This window comes from Ptiloglossa arizonensis, chromosome 7, assembly GCF_051014685.1.
Source record: "Ptiloglossa arizonensis isolate GNS036 chromosome 7, iyPtiAriz1_principal, whole genome shotgun sequence".
Classification (NCBI taxonomy): domain Eukaryota; kingdom Metazoa; phylum Arthropoda; class Insecta; order Hymenoptera; family Colletidae; genus Ptiloglossa; species Ptiloglossa arizonensis.
The window spans coordinates 8,956,036-8,975,994 of record NC_135054.1 but is presented as its reverse complement, the minus strand read 5'-3'; the positions used below and the strand labels follow the sequence as shown (position 1 = coordinate 8,975,994).

At 33.1% G+C, this 19,959-nt stretch overlaps 1 protein-coding gene across 21 annotated transcripts in view; it reads right to left on the bottom strand.

The window, feature by feature from the left end:
• Window positions 1-14,704, bottom strand: part of How (protein held out wings) — a 130,821-nt gene extending 116,117 nt beyond the window's left edge. For 7 of the 21 annotated variants that reach the window (XR_012992681.1, XM_076316118.1, XM_076316122.1 and 4 more), the window contains exon 1: window positions 13,859-14,695. Coding sequence is in view for 18 of the 21 variants with exons in the window: in XM_076316118.1 (XP_076172233.1) it covers window positions 13,859-13,985 (127 nt within the window). In the remaining 3 variants the exon portion in view is untranslated. Of the gene's footprint in view, window positions 1-13,436; window positions 13,698-13,858 lie in introns of all 21 variants that reach the window. The other 14 variants (XM_076316115.1, XM_076316117.1, XM_076316116.1 and 11 more) reach the window with 9 other exon arrangements.
• Window positions 14,705-19,959: the final 5,255 nt, after the last annotated feature.

The following is a 19,959-nucleotide window of genomic DNA, read 5'->3' as shown; positions in this document are numbered from 1 at the left end:
AATACACGCAGGCCCGGAAATTTTCGAAGTACGAACATATTCTGTTCAGTTTGTTTCGTAATAACGCAACCTTCGCCCGTATTGACAATGTGATTTTAAAGAATTTAGTATAAACATGAGTATCGTGAACGAGAATGTTGCGATGTTTCTATGAATAAAATTCCAGAGTATTTAAATCCGGGAAACGGATTTAATACAAGTCGCGCAATTTGACCTACTGTGTCAATTAATCGATCGATGTAATTATTGTTAAAATGTACTTGGTCTCGATCATGGGTGAATCATATGTGAATTCGTTTTCCTTTGAAATGTACGACGTACACTAATTCCAATGTCAAGCCGACTCGTCCAACCATAAGTATTATTATTGTTTACTGGTAGCGAAAAAAGAGTATGTACATCTGACTCAACTTCTACGTTTGTATGACCTTTTATTCTAAATTAGTTCGGTCACCTATTTCAATTACACCTTATATAGAAAGAGACGAAGGTCACAAAAAGTTTTCTTCATAGCAGAAGAAATCGAGAAGTCTGCTACTATTTTGCATTTGCAAGCTTCGTTTTCGAGATGTAACCGATTAAAATTTCGAATGGTAACTGGTCGAGTGTATTTAGAATTATTTAGTTACTAAAATAGAACTACTGTTACTCGTATTACCACCGAAACGTTTGAGACTGATGCCTTTTAAGAAATTAATATATTAGCAAGTAAACAAATGTATCAAAACATCAAAACTATTATTTAATACATTTTTTAAATAAAATGTGCTCCTGTTACCAAAATACAAATATTTTGACACATTTATTTACAGACTAACGAGCAACAAAGAAACGTAAATTATTAATCATTTATATTTACAATTAATGTATGTTTACTACGATGTAAATATTATTTAACAAAGGAAATGACTTCTAAGTATATATATATATATATATAAAACATTTTAAATGATGACTATCATGTGCTATATAGTCGCATAAACAAGAAATAACAATTTTGAATACTTGTTTTAACATTGAGTTTGACATCACGGTGATTTGATTCTGAACAGTCTTGCAGTTCTTTCAATAGTATAAGATTGTTAATGTGCACTTTCGATTGTAAATATCTTCAAAGAAAATATAAATTACAAGGTGATTAGTGTGGTGCACGACTGTGCCATTTGAGCTCACTGTTCCGAGACATGATGCGATGACGGAAGAACGTACTACAGGAAACGCCTTACGAGGCACAATGTCAGCATTTAACATTTTCTGTTTAGTAAAAATCTTGTACAGATAATGGTCTGTCTTGTTTCAACAGATCGTGAACGATCTATTAAATACTTTTATTTCAATACATTTCTGGTTTCGAGAAAATTTTGTGCCCATCACCCTAAGAGACATATCTCTCCTGGAAATTATGCAAACGATGGAAGTCATTCGTTAAACCGAAAGCTAAAATATTTGTCGATTGTACAGAAAAGAGTTCATTATAAGCAATCGATCGTCAAACCTTATAAGTGGCCAAAGAAAAACACGGCTAGAAAGTATAAGAAAAACGAGTTCTACGAAAAAGCAAAGATTGTTATGTGGCTCCGATACGAATGATTGTCCATAAGTATCCAAAACTATTCTCAAAGTGCAAAATAAGAATTCTTCTACTGGTAATTTTTTTTTTAATGTTCCAAATCCCAATTTAATGTTCCTTGTATTAGCAATTTCTCCTCTTAATACAACATAACAATTTGTGGTTCACCTACGATCGATACTTTTGGCATTCTAATTGATTTTAAAATAATACTTCTAGGCCTGTTTTAAATAAATCGCAATTGTTTAGATACTTTATATTAATTTTTCTCTAAAAAAAATTAAGGAATACCTTCATATGTTACAAGTGGTTACACGAAATTATTAGGGGTAACAGTATATGGTATGATTCTGCAACGACAACGATGTTTTTAAATGTATGGAACACTTAAAACATTGTGTAATCGAACACAATATCTGTAAAAATTTAAAAGTAAAGTTCCAAACTTATTTTGAGAGTCAGTGAAGATCAGATTTTTTCAGACTTATCTATGTACATTAACCGACTGACGATCAGTTTTTACGAAATGTGAAATAAAAATAAGGAATATTTCTGACAAGCAATGCTTATTTACACTTCCCTCATCTTTTCGCTAAACGATCTGCTTCTGTTTTGACACACTTTCTAAACTCTAAAGTGAACTTTTGACCGCATTATTTGAAATACTCGACTTCCCTCTATGTTAATATTTAACAATAGATAGAAAAAATTTGTTAATATTTTACCGGGTGTAGATGTCATATATATTATTTTTGAAATATTTTATACGAACATTACTCGATTCTAGCTGTAATCGACTGTTTATTTCATTTCTTGACTATATCGATATCTCGTGTACCTTATAGTTTATTCGTTCCAAATATTCTGAATAGAATTCAAATTAATGCCTGTGGAGGTGTGTGTGTGTGTGTGTGTGTGTGTTTGTGTGTTCGATTTCTCTAACACATATCGCCCATATTTGTATGAGTTCTGAGTGTCGTTTAATATGGAACAAACAACCCTCCCCTCCCCCTATTATACAGGAGTTTATTGTATTTTTGAATATTATAAAGTAAGTATTCTTACACAATTTATGCTTTGTATTCAGAATTATTATCTGGGTAAAATTTTAACATTTTGTATACCTTCAAAAGGTTCCTACTTTGAATAAATAACATTTTTAAATATCTAAATACTTGATTCTTTAATAACATCTTCTATAAATGTTAACAATAAGTTTCCTTTACCATCTGTCAAGATACACCCCAACGTCGTTATATTTCCAATACGTGTTGTGAACTTGTTATTAAATTATTAAATACATGTAAATAAATAACAAAAACAACAAAGCTATGTTATTTTTTTTAGACTAAAGCTAGTTCAACATTGGTCAAAGCAATATAAGAATCGAATGTTAAAAACTATCGCGAAAATACACGATTTAATTCATAGTAAAAAATGAATATGGTTTACATCAGAACTGTATAACTTATGCTGGCCGCAATAGTTGAAGTAACATCCCCACTATCGACGTCAAGCCTAGCATGAGCTACAAATGAAGGAAGTGAAGAGCCACCAGCTATGCAGTCTGATTTACATAATATGAGAAACTATTTTCAAAAAAAAGAAAAAGAAAAATGAAATATATTAGAAACATTTGGAGATACAACCTTTGAAGATACATTTAAACATTAATAAGAAATGGTAGCTTTATTGCAGAAACTTCTAATAAAACAAAAATTAAAATTACCTTACTTTTATATTAATTTCTTTTTGAATACTTGTATCATCGGGTTTACTCGTCGGATAATATTATCTCGTGAAATGTTCACAAATAGAAATATTAATATTTTGCAAAACATAGTTAACTCGTGTTCATTCAAATGATTTCAGCAAGGAAACACCAAACTATCGTAATAATTATTATAGAAGAACGTTAATCTAATATGTAGATAGAATCTAGACCACGTAAGTTTATAATTTCATCGATTATTTTCGCCATTTTTCTTTATTAATGTAAAAGATTTTTGATTGTTCGATGTATTGTTGAAGTGCACCATTCACTAGATTTTAGACGTTGAACATGCCATAATGTGCGTTATCGCGGGCTTACCACAGAAGGCTGTTATCGAATGATTACGATCTTATGTACTATTGACATTATACGCGTGGTAATACTTGGAAACTTCACATTACGAGGTAGTTATCACATCAGATAAACCTTATTTAATTTTGAATTACTATTTCACTTAAAGTTTCAAGTGCCTAGGGAATCCTGCGATATGGAAGAGTAGCAAAATCGGAATATTTTTAACGAAAAATATTAACTACCAAAATATCTATTATTCATAAATTTGCTTTAGTAAATACCCATAGTAGACGGAACAAATATAGTAATTTACTTGAAATACGCTCGAGTTGTCTGTTAAGCGATACCTGTTGCCAAGTATAAGTAAGTAAACAAATATGTCGATTGCGCTTAATGAATCTGAATTATCTCCACTTTTATTTATTTATCACGAAACGTTGCGTTTTCGTATTGTTGAGTAAAAAAATTGAGCTCACCGTTTATTATTACATCTATTCGTTACGAATATATTCGAGCTAAGAATAAGTTCGTCCTTACGAGGTAATTCGTAGTTAACGACCAGTGACAGGTCATCGCCTATGAGTCAACTTGTACTTGGCAGTCAATGAGTCAAAAATATATACGTTAATGCTGTATGGCGAAACCGTTCGATGGTCCACAATTGAGGCGTCCTGGTCTTTAGGACACTGCCCCAAGAGCATCGACGTTGACGTTACTATCAACGATCAAGCGTTAACTGTATCTCACTCGCTGTCGGAGAGATTCATCGAGATACATAGATTCTCGTTGCTTTACCGATCTCGGTAGTAACGTCGATGTCGGCGCTTGCATGGCAGGACCGTTAAGAAGGACCCGTTACGTAAAGAGCGGTTTACGTTGGGTTTTGGCGGCACTTTCAGAGATCGAGGATACAGAACGAATCTCGATGGTTTCTTCACTATTCCATCGTTGTTCCGAAGCTCGAAGTTACCTTTTCTAGAAACTTAAAAGATTGATATCTACCACGGTTCGAGACTCTCGGTGTTTAACCCTCGCAGGACGTGGGTCACTCGAGACCCAAGTTTTACGACTCAAAAATTTCTACCGATCGGGAAGACTTGGCGGAACATCTGCGATACTTGAGCCTCCAGGTCGAAGGAAAGTAATTTAGGACCATTCGGCGTAGAAGTCACTTGTTTCACAGATGTTGGCTATTTTGCCGACCTTAGGTTAGTCGTCTTTTAAACATTCAACAGAACAGTCGAAGTATTTCAAGAGTTGTTCCGTACGTTCAGAATGGCCGAACGTTCGAACAACGATAGAATCTTTGTGCAGAAATTGTGCAGAAAATGAATAAATATTATTTATTTTCTAAATATGTTAATTTTTCTTCTGTATAATGAACCTAGTTTTTTCATAATAATTTATAAATTTGTTACGGTGGAACTATATTTTTTCTCTGTAAGAAACCTACTCGTAAAGTTCAAGGGAAAAAATTACACTTTGGAATCTGTTTATACGTGATTTTGGCGTGGGTCAAAAATGATCCAGCTTCGATCTTCGCGAGATTCGTTCTCCGTGGGTCAAAGATATCGAATTGTGTATTGCAATTACTGTGAATGTAACGTAATTGTGCGTGCATCAGGGCCGTGGAAAGTTTAATATGTAACAAGAATTACTCCAAGTTTGAACAAATATGTATTGTTAACGCGCCAGGAATTAACCGCTATCCTCCAAATTGAAAAGTTACAGGGGAAAGCGGAATCGTTCACTCGCATCAATCGTAACCCGATTGCTATGCCATTACGCAGATACATTGTTACTATTGGTTAAGTTGGGCACGTGTAGAAGTCCACCGTGTGACGAGAAACGCTAACTAAACAAAACACAACAAAGTGAGATGCAATGATGGAGTTTATAGTTGTAGAGTTGTAGTATTTTGTTTCATTCGCGTTTTCCATCAAGCTGTAGACTTTTACACTTGCCCAATTCAGTTAACAGCAACAGTACTATACGTCGATATATTGCACTCGACGATACTATTTAATCCCTAGAGTTTACTATTTAATAAGATTATTTAATCCCTATTGTTCCTTCCACTATATAAGTTCCTTCCACATAAGTAAATTGACAATACAATTTAAATGTATTTTAATATCTATTAGAAAATTACACTTAATACTATATACAATTTATTTATCTCTAACTGAGAACAATACCGATTAATAATGAACAAGATTTCCATTGGTTCTGTTGTTCGTGAAACAATTACAATCGATTTCCCCTTCAAATGGGAAGGACAGATTGAAATCTTTATGATTTGTTCTTTGTTACTGCACGATCTCGTTAGATTCTTCCTCGTTATAGTCTAGTTCGACTGCGTATAAAAAATCAGAAACGAAACCTAGTAAGTACGAAATAAATAGAACGAGCAAACAGACGTAACCTCGAGTAATTATAAATTCTAATCGGTAAAAGTAATTTCTCCAAGTTGTATACGTTTACTATTACTTCTTTCCAAACGATCAGGTTTTGTTCCTAATTTTTGATACTGTAGCACCGATGTCTATTCAATTTATTCGAATAGACATTGGTATCGATCCTTATTCGTTATAACTGTATTGGTATAAAAAATTGATACCAAGTACGTATGTGTATGCTGTTGCAATCGATAGGTGACAAAACGGTTTGTCGCATAAAATGGTGCTTCGTCAAAACATAAAATGATACTTTATTGTCCGGATCGATGCTCCATTAGTCTTATCACTAGCTATCATCATTGCTACTACTGGTATTTAGCGATAGTGCAAGAAACAATTGAAAAAAAGTAGATGTAAACCATTGGCTGTCTCCTGGTGTTCTGTGAACACGTTACAGAGGACACAGAATATCGAAGATACCAAAGCAACACGTGATTCTCTGTTGCAAAGGAAGTTATGTTTGTTACTATCGATTTAACGATAGATATTCTCAGAGAAAACAATGCCTTTGTTCCGGAAAAAATATGATTACAAATGACATTTCGGAGCGCACAATATTTCTCGATTAGCGTATATAACATACATATACTATTCCGTGTTAAATTGCAAAAGATTTTTTGACATCATAATCCTGGATTTTGTTCAAATTTCTACGATTTATCGACTGCTACTTCGAATGGTTTTCAAGATATGAAAACAAAGAGTTCTGAACAGTTGGATGAAATGAAACGACACATCAATCGTGACCCGATTATGTATAGGATTTTATTATTATTAATATAGGATTTTTCTCTCGATACTTTACTCTATTTCAAGATGATACTTTGTTTTTGTACAAGAGAGGACTGTTTCCAAAGACGTACAAGACATTTTGATTATCGTTAATACGAATAATAATACGATAGACTAAATCTTATCTCGACACTGCTCCTTCTCACAGATCTGTTTGAGAATAACACCGATCGATTCTCTAAATTTTGCCTTATAAAATATATTCGGTTTAACCAACAACTCACAATTCGCATTGATTTGATTGCTTTACGTTACAGGGAATAATGTCATCTAATAAATCATTAAATTTATCTCAAAAAATGCGATCTTTCAAATTGATTAATGTTTGCAACAACCTTTTTTTAATAACTCCAATACCTCGTGAGATGTTCCACCGTTCTCACTTAAACGTAACACTCTGTATAATAACGAAAGTTGAGAAATTGGCAGAATTATGATAGAATTATTTGTTGATTTCGTAATTGGTTTGACTTCTCCAATAAAAGTGCGTTTCTTTAGATTCTTTTTTAATAAAATACAAGGCTGAATATTTTGTTCAAAGTGGAGCCATAAATGTGCTATTGCATCTAAGTTTTTCAATATTCCGGAACGTCATAAAGAACGCATACTTTTGTATTGCCAACAGTGTGTATCGGTAAAATTACCTACCAGATACGTTTTATCTGCGCTAAATCGAAGGAGGTTGTATAAATTATTAATGTACTCTTTGTAACCCATAGTGTAACTGACCCTGCAACATGTTTTACAATAGCTCGCAAGTTCTTTTTCCTATTTTGTATTTTCTTTTATTATACTGTATACCATACATTGGACAGAAATATATTAACCGTTTAACTTCGTGGTCAAGATGACTCGGATAATATACAATAGTTCCCTGATAAACAAGTAAAACAATGCCCAGCGACGAAAATAATCAAGAATAAAATAAAATGTGAAGCAGAAGTTTTTCAAGTTTTAGAAAACTTTTTAAATTTTCTATTTTACTACTTTTAAATATTTTACAAACGAAACACATAAGTGTTGTTTTTGCAGAGCCTATTGAAAGAAATTCGACACTGGGCTGGTTAAAATAATTTTCTCTATAAAGATAACTCGTTTCCAATACTCAACATATTCTTCTGCAAATTCAAATCTTTTCGTTCGTTAATTTTATTCGCAATATAATATTAAAACTCAATTTAAAATCGTTAAAATATGTTACGATTCAATCGTTGAAGATCTATCGATCGATCATTCAAAGTTTCATTCAAGAATTTAAATTTGTCTTACAAGTATGAATATATCTATAGTGCATATTAGAAATTGAATTTGTTGCATACTTTTATAAATGTTGGTTATATTCCAAATTTTGAGTCACTGATTCCAAAATTTAAAAAATTGTAATAATGGATCCAATATGACGGATTGAAATTTTATAAAAACGAATAGAATATATTTGACAAAAACACAACAACTCTCATCATTTGAATCAATTGTATCGAGTGCAGATTGCACACAGAGCTTTCCATAATTGTCATCAGTAAACAATGTGCATTAATGTAACGTCATCGTAAAATTAATATCAGCAAATTGGTATCGTTAAGAAAATAAGTATACATATAAAAATGTATATTTTTCCGAGTCGTGAAGCACTCGTTATGTCTAAGTTTGTTATGGGAGTTCCCTTTTCGTTTGATCAAGGTATTCTTAACCAATTTGCAAAAGGAGCAAATTGGAGTACATCAGCATTGCAGTATAGATTTTCGAGAATCTCGAGATACACGATTTATTTTTCTACGTAGCGTTATGGCAGGTTATGGTTAATCGAAAATAAGGGAAATCATAAAAACTTCAAATATTCTCTCACTGAACGTTAAAATTTATAGTGTGGTATCACACTTCCTACAAACGTACATGCATTTTGCATACTACATACCTGTAACTGTGAAAGGGGTAAACCTAATTACGTAAACTCTGTTTATGAGACAATTTATGAATAAAGATGATGTTACACGTTTTCTGTCTTGCAAGAGGTTCTCCGCTTTGTTAAAAGAATAATAATTCATTAAATTACATAAAAATTGTAAAATAGGTACTTCGAAGAATCTAGAACACCGTGACACTTTCAATTTAAGAAAATAGAAGATCTCGTTTTCGGATCAAGAGCAGGAGAAAAAATGAAGAAATGTGAATGTATGAGAAGAAGAAAAGTGAGAGTGACAGAGGAAGGAAAGAACTTTGTTCAAAGTCTGTCGAATACGATATTAGATAAACATAGGTTTGCCTTTAACCTGCTTTAATGGGAGAAAGCAAGAATATATCGTATTTACATTTGCTTGCAAACTTGTAAACAGATCCGATCGTACACGACAAAGAGATTACAGCGTCGAGAAACAATTACCAACAAAGGATACAAATGAACACGAGAAAAGCCATAAACTATACAATCTAGCCGATTTTTGTGTGTACAGCATGCAAGGTTGCTCACCAACAGTTTTCGAAGCATATACAGGCACAGGTGCAAAATATCTTACCTATAGTAACGCAAATTCGATTCGTCGAGATCGATAGTACATTTGTGTTATTACAGACGAGTCTTTTCGCACCGGCGTATATACAGAAGTAAGGAAGAAAACATAGTGTATCAATATTACTGATTTATAATAGCGTTGATCTTTAAAATTCGTAAGGAACAAAACTATGGATCTCGGTGTTGAATAAAAAAAATCGACTCAAACTCGTAATGATACCGATACAGGCGCGCGCGAGGAGAGAGAGAAGATTGTTACATCGAATTAGTAACATTTCACAATGAACAGTATCAACAAAATTTCAGTAATGTTATTTTTTGTTCTTTCAATACGTAAATAACGGACCATAGAAACGAAGATCTTTCATTTTTGTGAGTACAAATCGTTAAATATAATGTGATATAACGTTAATGAATTCATAATATCCCTTAACATGCGTCATTTTAATGATTAAGCGCAACGACCTAGTAGCTGAAGAAAACTAGACCTCGTGTCTGTCCAAGTTTTCGCTAGACAGTTTCGAAAGGACGTGCTTGACAACGAGTTCTATTCACGCCACTAGGTCACTAAGAAAACTTGCTACGTCGTGTTCGAAATAGATCTCTCGGACACAATTGCAATACGTTTAAACCATCATGCGCGATGCACCACGATGAGCAACATTGTCCCACTCTTCCTTATTTTGTACTTTTTTTTCTTGGTCCCGTTCAATGTTGATCTGTTCTAGTACCCGACAACATTTTAACGTAATTCAAGGATTATATACGTGTACACGCATTAAATCACGCACTACCAAGTATACTGTTACCAGTTTAGAACTTTTCAAAAGTTAGAAAGGTCGAACAGCTAACTTTGAACATTTTTCAACTTACGGTTGAAGGAAGAGTACAAATATTCACAATGCGAAAGCGAAGACCGAAAAATCGAAAAAATACTGTACTTTTAAATATCAACTTTTGGTAAGTATTCGATCGAGTAATATAATTTATACGATAACGTATTCCCATGAAAAACGTATTTGCTGTGCAGTTGCATCCCTAAAACCAGAAACGCCTTTAATTTTGTTGCAACATTTCGTTTGATGAATTTATGTTTTGTATTTGTAACAGATCAGCGTAACTTTAATAGAATCAGGAACGCTATAAAAAATTGAAATGCAAAATTGTGTTTCGAACATTAAGTAACAAAATTGTCATGTTAAATTGATGAAACAAAGATAAAATTCTGTACATCAACAGGACTATGTTCGTAGGAATGCGAGAGGTTCGAGAGCTTTCGTAAAACCGGTTTTCGTCGTAAACGTCATTTGACACATTTCTTGTGAAACACTATAGACGACTCGAATATAAGTACATATGTATGTATATCTACTGGAAGTAACGTTATTTTCAAAGAAATAAAATGCAAATGAGCTTTTACTTAATTTTTCAAAATTTAAATAAAGATACACGCACACAGAGACACATTATATTATATACATTATATTCGTGTATAAAGTATAACGTCTCTGTCTCTGTTTGAACACTAAACATTCCAGACCAACGACGTTAAATTAAAGTGCCCCGTGCTATGTGTACCAGGGAACCAAATAACGATGAAAAGATCTGAAAAAATTGAACGTCTGTGCACCAAGTGTTACGTTGACGCATTTGCATCTCGAGAATACTTTAGTTCGTGTCGATGATATTTTCACTTCTCTATGGGATATTTATTAAGAAAGATTTCAATGTCTTTGCAGTCGCGATTTGTCGTCGGGAGACCGAGTAAATACAGAAAATAACGATACTAGAGATTTCACGTTTCTGTGCAATCTATCATAACTTATCGTACACCTCTAATAGACGAAAGTGACAAACAACGTGAGCTTTGTTATTCACATCTGTAACTATAGAATGAAAAATGCACATCGTACGGGACATTCTTTCAGTTTTAGCTTTCAGGAAATAGCTGTCTTCAATATGTTATAAGTTTATACACATATAAACCGTACGTGTATTCTTTGTTTTGTTACTTCAAGAACGGTGAAGGAGTTATTAATTATTTGCGAACGCGAACTAAAATTATCAACTCTGATAAATACTTTAAGCGTCGACGAGCTTAATTAGAAGAAATTGTCTTTTGCAGTGAAAAAGATTTATAATTGATAAAAGATACTATAATTTCTACTAAAATTATGGTCTAGAATTGAACAAGCATTTGAATAGATAATCGTGTTAGTTATAAATCATTTATGATCATGAAGGAAATATAATATTTACGTTAAAAAAAATAAAGATTTTAAATGAAAAATAATTCCCTGGCAAGAGAAATAATAAACTCGTTGATACAAATCAACAAAAATTGAACCTCTTAATACGTATTGTACGTAGAGATCTACATTAAAATAAAATTTCATATTTAATAAAATAATATTTAAATACGCGATAAGTGTTTGCCATCTGTTCCGAAAACATTCCATCCTGTATAATCATGTTCCAAACTATCCGTTCTAGTGTTGTGATATATTGAAAACATATAAAATTACAATACATTTTATATTATTAGGAAATTCTGTATACAAAAGTTAAACTAATCAAGGAACTGTACGCATGCTTGAACCATATCAAACGCGACAGAATAGTATGCAATACGATAAAGTAGAGATAAAAATGTTTTTGGTAAATAACAGATGCGAAACATTCGTACTTTACTTGTAAATCGACCACTTTCACATTTATTGTCACTGATGGCTTATAATCATCTTATGTTTTTAAGTAATTACTCCAATTTTGAATCCTTAAATAATTTAATATGGACACTAAATATTAGCATGATCATATATTTGATATATATTCCCTGCATCGGGATAAAAATCGATTAAAATAAAACTTAAATTACGGAGTTTACAAAATTGTAACAAAGAGAACACTTTTCTGTTTTTAACGTACGATCCGACGCAATAGAAGCGATATTTTAATTTTGTCTTTTTTACTATCATTTCAAGGTTTACTCAATTTTTAAAACGAAATTCTGTTGAATGGAAAAACATAAATTCATCAAGATATAATGTAACCTTGAGGTAATTAAGTGGATTAAAATGCGTGTGAAAAAAGATTTAAAAATAAGAAAGAGAAAATGATGCATCGACGGGAGACTGCATGAGATACACAGTATTGTGTTGCAGGAATTTGTGAAAATGTTTGTTATTTGCTCGTTTGAGAAAAATTTTGTGCCTACACCAGAATAAAACTAGTTCTAAGAAACCTCTGTAACGTTACGATTCTTTAAAACATTAACATACGGTTATGTGGCACGAAGTTGTCTCAAGGTCACATTATATGACGTCGTTCAATGAATCTTTCTTTACGAAAAGATATTTCACAACGGAACATCAATAAAATGTACCATTCCATCGAGAAAATGCAATTAATCTTGTAATGTTTGTTAAAAAAAAGAAAATACACTTTGTTCGTTTCATCGAATTCTACGCTTAAAACAAAATGTATATTCCTTGTGTCATTATTTTGTAAAATCAGTAGTTTATGTGCTATTTCAATCGACACGTATCACGGGACACCCGGTATACCGAATGACTACATTCTTTAAGATAAATCGTCGTGTATACTAATGGAAATCTGTATGTAATAGGTGTAGTAGACACATGAGTGTGTGTACGAATAGTATAAAAGTAGACAACTGAACAAATATTTTTCGTAATTGTCTGTTCTATGAAGGTAAAAGAATATTAAAAAGAATATGTATGTAAATTTTAAAGAAACGAAATAATAAAATACGAGATTTGCGACACGTATCACAAGCTGTGCATTTTTCTTCGTCACTGTTCTTAAACACTTGGTTCACTTTAGTTTCACTGACAATCCCCCCCGCCCCGGTCCATCTCCCCTCTTTCGTTTCATATCTTGTTTCCTCTGTGGTATGCGATGATCTGGGCCGGGCTGGCCAAGCAAGCTACTTCGAATTGTGTCAAGATTAGTTGAATCGATTGATCGGAAGAATCGGAGGTTATATGAAATTATAATTTATTTTTGTCGACTTACGTTCGATAAGTTAATTTCCTTTTCTTCTCACTCCGATGTGGAAAATTGAAAAAATAAAATGAAGGCAGGAAGGGCAGACCGGGACGCGCAACACGTGACACGCGATCGAGATACGATGTTTGCAAGCAGTCTGTTGCCGATTATGGCTAACTATGAAGTAACGAGAACTGGTCTCTCATGGCACAGGCCATGACGTTCCTTGATGTTGCGCACTTTTTCGCTTACACGTTTATAGTAGTGAAATTCGTAAGATCTCGGAAACTATGGCGAAAATTTCGCGCGCATGTAAAACATACTTGAATAGAGCTTGAAGTATAAATCGCTATAGGCGTCGATCATGCAATCGAAACTAAGGCGTGTCGCGTATGAAATAGTGCATTATCGAAGGTACAGAAGATATTAGTGGATTAATGATTGCTTACCTTCGTCTAGTAGGCGCTCTACATGTATAAAGACATTAGGGAAAGCAGCTAACTGCTTTCTGTCTTTTAGTAACTGTGACAGATAGTCCGCTATACTCTGCGTCGTCGTGTTAGTATTATCACACATCGCAATTACTTGATTACTCCTATGGCGGTCACGCGGAAATAGAAAAGATGTACAAAAAAGGTATTGCAAATAGAGGGAGACGAAAAGAAAAAGAGAACGTTAAACGTGTAAATGATTAAGAGAAACGACGTTGCGATTAAGATCTAAAACAACGGTGGTTCTTTCACGTTTAGTTTTGCACAACGTTAACGTAGATATCTCCGTTATTCACTGTTGTATCACTTTACTTTCTTATTTTGCTCGCACAATTAATATTGTTGTAATTAATATAACTCGATGTTCGTACGACGCGCCTCCTCACTCGTGGTTTCTCTCTGGCGCGCTCCTCGCATACGTCGCCACGATTGCGTTACGTTTTTAGAAATAGCAGAGTCAGTATACTATGTGTGAAGAGAAGAAGGGGGCGGAAAAGAAGGATAAGGAAAAGGGGGGAGAGACGTAGGAGCGACAGAAACAGAAAGGACAGATAGAGGGAGGAGGAGGAGGAGGATGGGGAGAGGAAGAGAGAAGGGGAAAAGAGAAAGAGAGAGGAAAGACGGAGGAAAAGGAAAAACAAATAGAGAGAGGGAAAGGCTGAAGAATTAGACAACTGAGAGAAAAAGAGAGAGTACACCCTCTCTCACGAATCGGACTCTGTTAAGGTTAAAAGTTAGATTGTAGATCGCGAAATTAAAAACAAACACACGCTACGGGATTCTCGGCTCTACTGCACCACCCGTGTATGTGCCGCGACAAGCTACCCGTAGATTTCTGCGTTTGGACGCATGCGCAGCATTCAGTTTGCGCATGCGTCTTCCGCGTATTGGTTCTTGCGTGCCTCTACGGCGCGTTTCTACCGCCCACTACCATATACGGCCTCTGCGTACGCGTGAATACTGAGGTACACGCCATACCATCGTCGCACACAAGTTGGATAATTCAGGGACGCATTCATCTGGTAGCGTGCCCTACATCTTACGAATTTTGTGGTTCATGAACTGGTAGTCATTTCGTAAAACTCTTTTTACTAATGGAACACCATGAAACATGTTTACCGACGTGCCTTATCGTTGCGTAAGAAGTCACAAAATTTCAAGATATTAATCCATGCACAATCGATATATCGTTATCCTGTTAGTTGCATGTTCGTTATAAAAAAAAATACGTTTTCGAATCGTTTTAACGTACAATTTTATCCACGGATTTATTTCTGTTATATCTGTACGTAAGATGGCTGTGAAATTCTTCCAAATTTAATAAAATTAACCGACTGAGTACTCAAACACGCCAATGCTTTAAATAAACCTTAATCTAAATTTAGATTTCAACGTTAACTTGATATTTTAAAATCAGCTGAAACTTATTTTGTGCCCAAATTTTACAGGCGAAGAAACCGCATGCAATGTTGAATCAATATAAATTAATATGATGAAAAATGGTCAGTATACAAGGTCTGGCACAGTTTGGGTTCTCCGTTATAACATAACGTGTAAAAAGAAGTAATTATACAATACGTTTTCTTCGTACATAGCTTAATTTTTTCAAGAAAATGTCGAGAAAATTGCTAATGAAGCAATTGTCTATTTGATCAATTTTTCTACAAACTGTCGCTTACTTTCGTTAATAGTCGTTCATGAACATTGTAAATATGATACTATAATTTGATAATGTATTTATTCTAATCATTCACAAATTGTTGAAATTGTCGTCCCTGTTGTCATATATGTATGTACAACTTTATGCCCGTTGAATAAAGGAAGTTTGAAATGATGCTAACGTGTTCTGAATCTTTAATTGTTTGGAGCCCTGAACGATTATATTTTTTTAACCGCAGAAAATTTTAACTATCATTGTCAAAAACTAGTTAATAAATGGATTATCAAGATTTGGAATATATCAATAACATGACATTGACAATATTTATAAATGATCACCTAAAGAAATAATTGTCTCGGGTTTATAGCGAGATTCGATGCGTTAAGAGTTATTCTCTTACTATTATTCTATTTTTAACTTGTTCACAACACAAATGTCCTATTAGAAAATAATGACTCACTTTTTCTCCAAATTGACATAATCCACCACTTCCCGTCTCGTTTTTAGTGCCAATATTGTGCTACAAAGTATTTAGTTATATCGCGCGCTAAGAAAGAAGACGACAAAATCGTTTCGAACGAAACACACAAAAAATACGTTAATTACACAGATGTTTATAAAATTTTAGATACCATTCTTCCATACTCTGTATGTATTTTTGTTCATTATTGTTTTAGAATTACAAACGCGGAGATTTGATTTCTAAAAAACCTTCTAAATTGATATTTATAACGTAACTGTAAACGATTATAATGTAAGATGTCTCACTATGTAAATAGAAGTATAATTAGCACAATTAGAAGTATAAACGGAACAAGAAACTTTAAAATACATTATGAAGATTGAATGCGTCCGCTAATGGATATTTAACGAGTGTTTTACGTTCTACGTGTCTAGAAAATCGATTCTTTTTATTTCAATTTTCGATTGTTTATTACTTTAAGAATACCCTAGAAAACTTGTAAGCCACAGAAGAATTGAAGAATCGACAAAATTATGAGACCTTGAGGAAGACGGCGTCGTGCGGCAGCGAGTCACGATCGAATTATGTGTTAATCGTTACAAAAACTTAAAAACTGTTTTTCTCAAACCTACATTTTTCATGTTTACGGATGGAACATCACAGAAACTAATAAAATTTTCAACTTGAAATTTTAATCATTTGTAGAATATGTGTTCATCCATCTATCGTATTAAATCTGTAACAGTATCCACCAGTTTTTTTTCTTTTATTATATAAATATTCAACTCTTTTAATTTATTTTAGTATCACGAGTGAACAAACTTGTAGTTAACAAAACTTTGTTTGTAGTTTCTTTCAAGCTAATAGTGTTTATCGACGATCACTTCTGAAAGAGGAACAGATTGTTTTTTTAATCATTTGTTTAACAACTCTTTTTTGGTAAGCTATTAATGTATGAAAATTTATTGTTGTTCTCCAATAATTGCTAAATGTGTGTGACACATTTTAAAGTAATCGATTAAGTTCCTTTTTCATAGTAAATTCCAAAAAATACCCCTTATCTGAAAACGTTGAAGCGTACAATTCCTCTAAAGTAAGGTGAATGGAGTTTTATTTAAAAAATCCACGAATAGGGTGAAGAAAATTCACCGAGAGTAAGATAAAACAACACTAATTGTAAATGTGACTCGGACATACTTGCATTCGACGTTCAGAAGGAACACGAGTTACTAAAATTAAAATGTTCATATTTTTAATTCTGTCATTATGAGAGTCTCGCTAATCGATTGTCAATGTTTTTTCAATGAAAATGAGTACAAACAAGCCCTTATTCGACTTAACTTCCACAGTTTGAGCGTCAAAATCGTCAGCATGGTTTACCGAACACACGCATAATTTAAAACAGGTGGAACGAAATCGTATTTGGACTTGATTTATAAGGGAACACTCGCTTATGCATTGATAATACATTTCTAAGGGTATAATAAACAATATACGAATTTCTAGTTTTATTAATGGTTGAAATTCGATCCTACACATACGTATTTACCTGATTGTTCTCTTATCTGTTGGTTGACGACCACACGTTCGTGTCGAATAAACAAAGTGGTAAGAATACTCCATGGACAGTTATCTGGATATTAAAAATTGTTATGAGAAATTACCTGTAACTCATTTTTAACGAAAAAAAAAAAATTGAAACTCGTGTAAAGTATTCTACTATTTCAAACATACCTACATAAAGCGCGTTGCAGCTGTGCTGTCGTACATTAGCAACGTGTTCAGTTTGCTTTATAATCTCAAAGCAGTGTACTATAAAGTACATACTTGATGATTCTACCTACTTTCAAATTAGTATTACGCGGAGAATCATGTTCTAGATTGAAGGTGCGCAATAATTGATACATCGTGAAAAATAAGAAACCGATGAAACAATAATCGCATATTTCTATCGAATACTGAAGCAAATAATAATTAATAATTATTACATGTAAATTAAACTGATAATTTTTCTTCACTTTATTGAAAACAGACCAATGTTCATATTTGTATCATTCAGGTTGTTAAAAAAAGATGAAAAGTGTTTAATTAATGTAGGATCGAAAATTAGGCTAGGCATATGTTATCAACTTTCTTGTTATGAGAGCGAGTATACTTATCGATTGTTCCTTGATTCGACAAAACAATCAAAGTGGCGTTTGATTGTTAATGTTAAGAAGTTATGGTCGGTGTTCCATTCAAATAAACAGTTTAATCAACGAAAAGACAATAATATGCATCTAGCCTTAATCCTTTAAGTGTAAACTATGATTTTTAATACTGCCGGTACAAGTGGATTCTTTGCACGTAAATAATTAAATCAGAATAGGTATCTATGACTTAACGATACAACTGTATAAAAATAAAAGAATATCACCGATTACATGTAAACACAAATATAGGTAATTGTTTAATCATCGTTTCGGTGATTACATAATTGTAGCAGGCAGTTTATTATTAATATTAGTCTATTATTACTTTAACATAGAAATGCTTGTATTTTACGTACGTTCTCGGCAATGATAATATTTACACGACACGTCGTTTCTACGTAAAAAATATCCGCATCGCAGTACTCCGTCTCCTAAGCCGTAGAAGAAATTCGTTTTTTTTTAACAGCTTGTATTATAAATAAAAGGGAAGCAGTATTCCGTACGGACAACACACATAATAGTGTAGTACATTTATTTTGTCATTTCCATACAAAAATTGTTTTCTAGAATTACAGTCTAAGTGAAATATACATTCATCTAATAATGCGTTTGTTTAATAGGACAGTTGCGCTTAAAATCAAGAAACGGTACATACGGTGAAACTAATGAACGAAAATATGTTCGTGGCTACTTTTTTTCTTTATTTAAAAGAAACTTTTCAGGATAAAGTTGAACGAAAGTTATCATATCGATAGGAAGAAAATTGTTTACCCGGTCAAGATGTTTACGTTAATATTTGAAACGGCTTGAACTTTATCTACTAATTTCCAATTTTCTACTAATTCAAGTACCGCCAACGCTTGTTCCTTATCAGTTCTTTTATTCAAAAAAAAGTCATGCATACTTCTAAAGTAGAGAAGTACAATCGTGTCCAACATTAACCTGAAATTATTATAATTTGAAAACTTCAACCATTTTGAAATTTTATGTAATTATATTGTGTTACGAAAATATTGCAAAGGAATTGTAACTAATAGCGCACATATAATGTTTTTTTTTTCGTGAAACGCGTCCGGACACTGAAATAAGTAGCTTGGCGTTAAAACCAACGAATCGTTGTCGATTTAGCATCGTATGGATAAATTGGAAGGACATTGAAATAAGAGTTTATTAATCACGTTCTAAAGTGGATGGGTTCAAGGCTGTATGTGTGCAGATATTAGTGGCAGCTGAAAACCTACCGTGAATCGACAATTTTAATATTTATTTTATATTTGAATGCCGCAAAAATTGTGATTCCATTAACAACATGAAAAATTGTGATGCAATCATAAGGTCTCTTCTTTGGTCTATTGATGCATTGACTCCACCTACGAAGATTTAGTCAAAAATGATTTCAACCGGTGCTATTATCGTAAAAGTCACAGTTTATCCAAATACTTGTATATTTTATGACGAACAACGTCTTTATTATTTATTACGCAAGAATTACAAATTAAATTTGAACTAATTGCTGCAAAATACTGTTGAAAACAAGATCTCCGCAACGTCACCCGAGTCAAACTACGAGGAACAATTATTACGAAGACACGATAAGATTGTCATTAAACAATTTATACGTATTGTAAAATGTTCATTATATTGTTCGTCAAAAATATGAGTTACGCGTTAGTAAACTCGATCGACAATCCGATTTTTCTCAATCAATTGCATAATATTGGAAAAAAAATCTGTTTATCTCGAG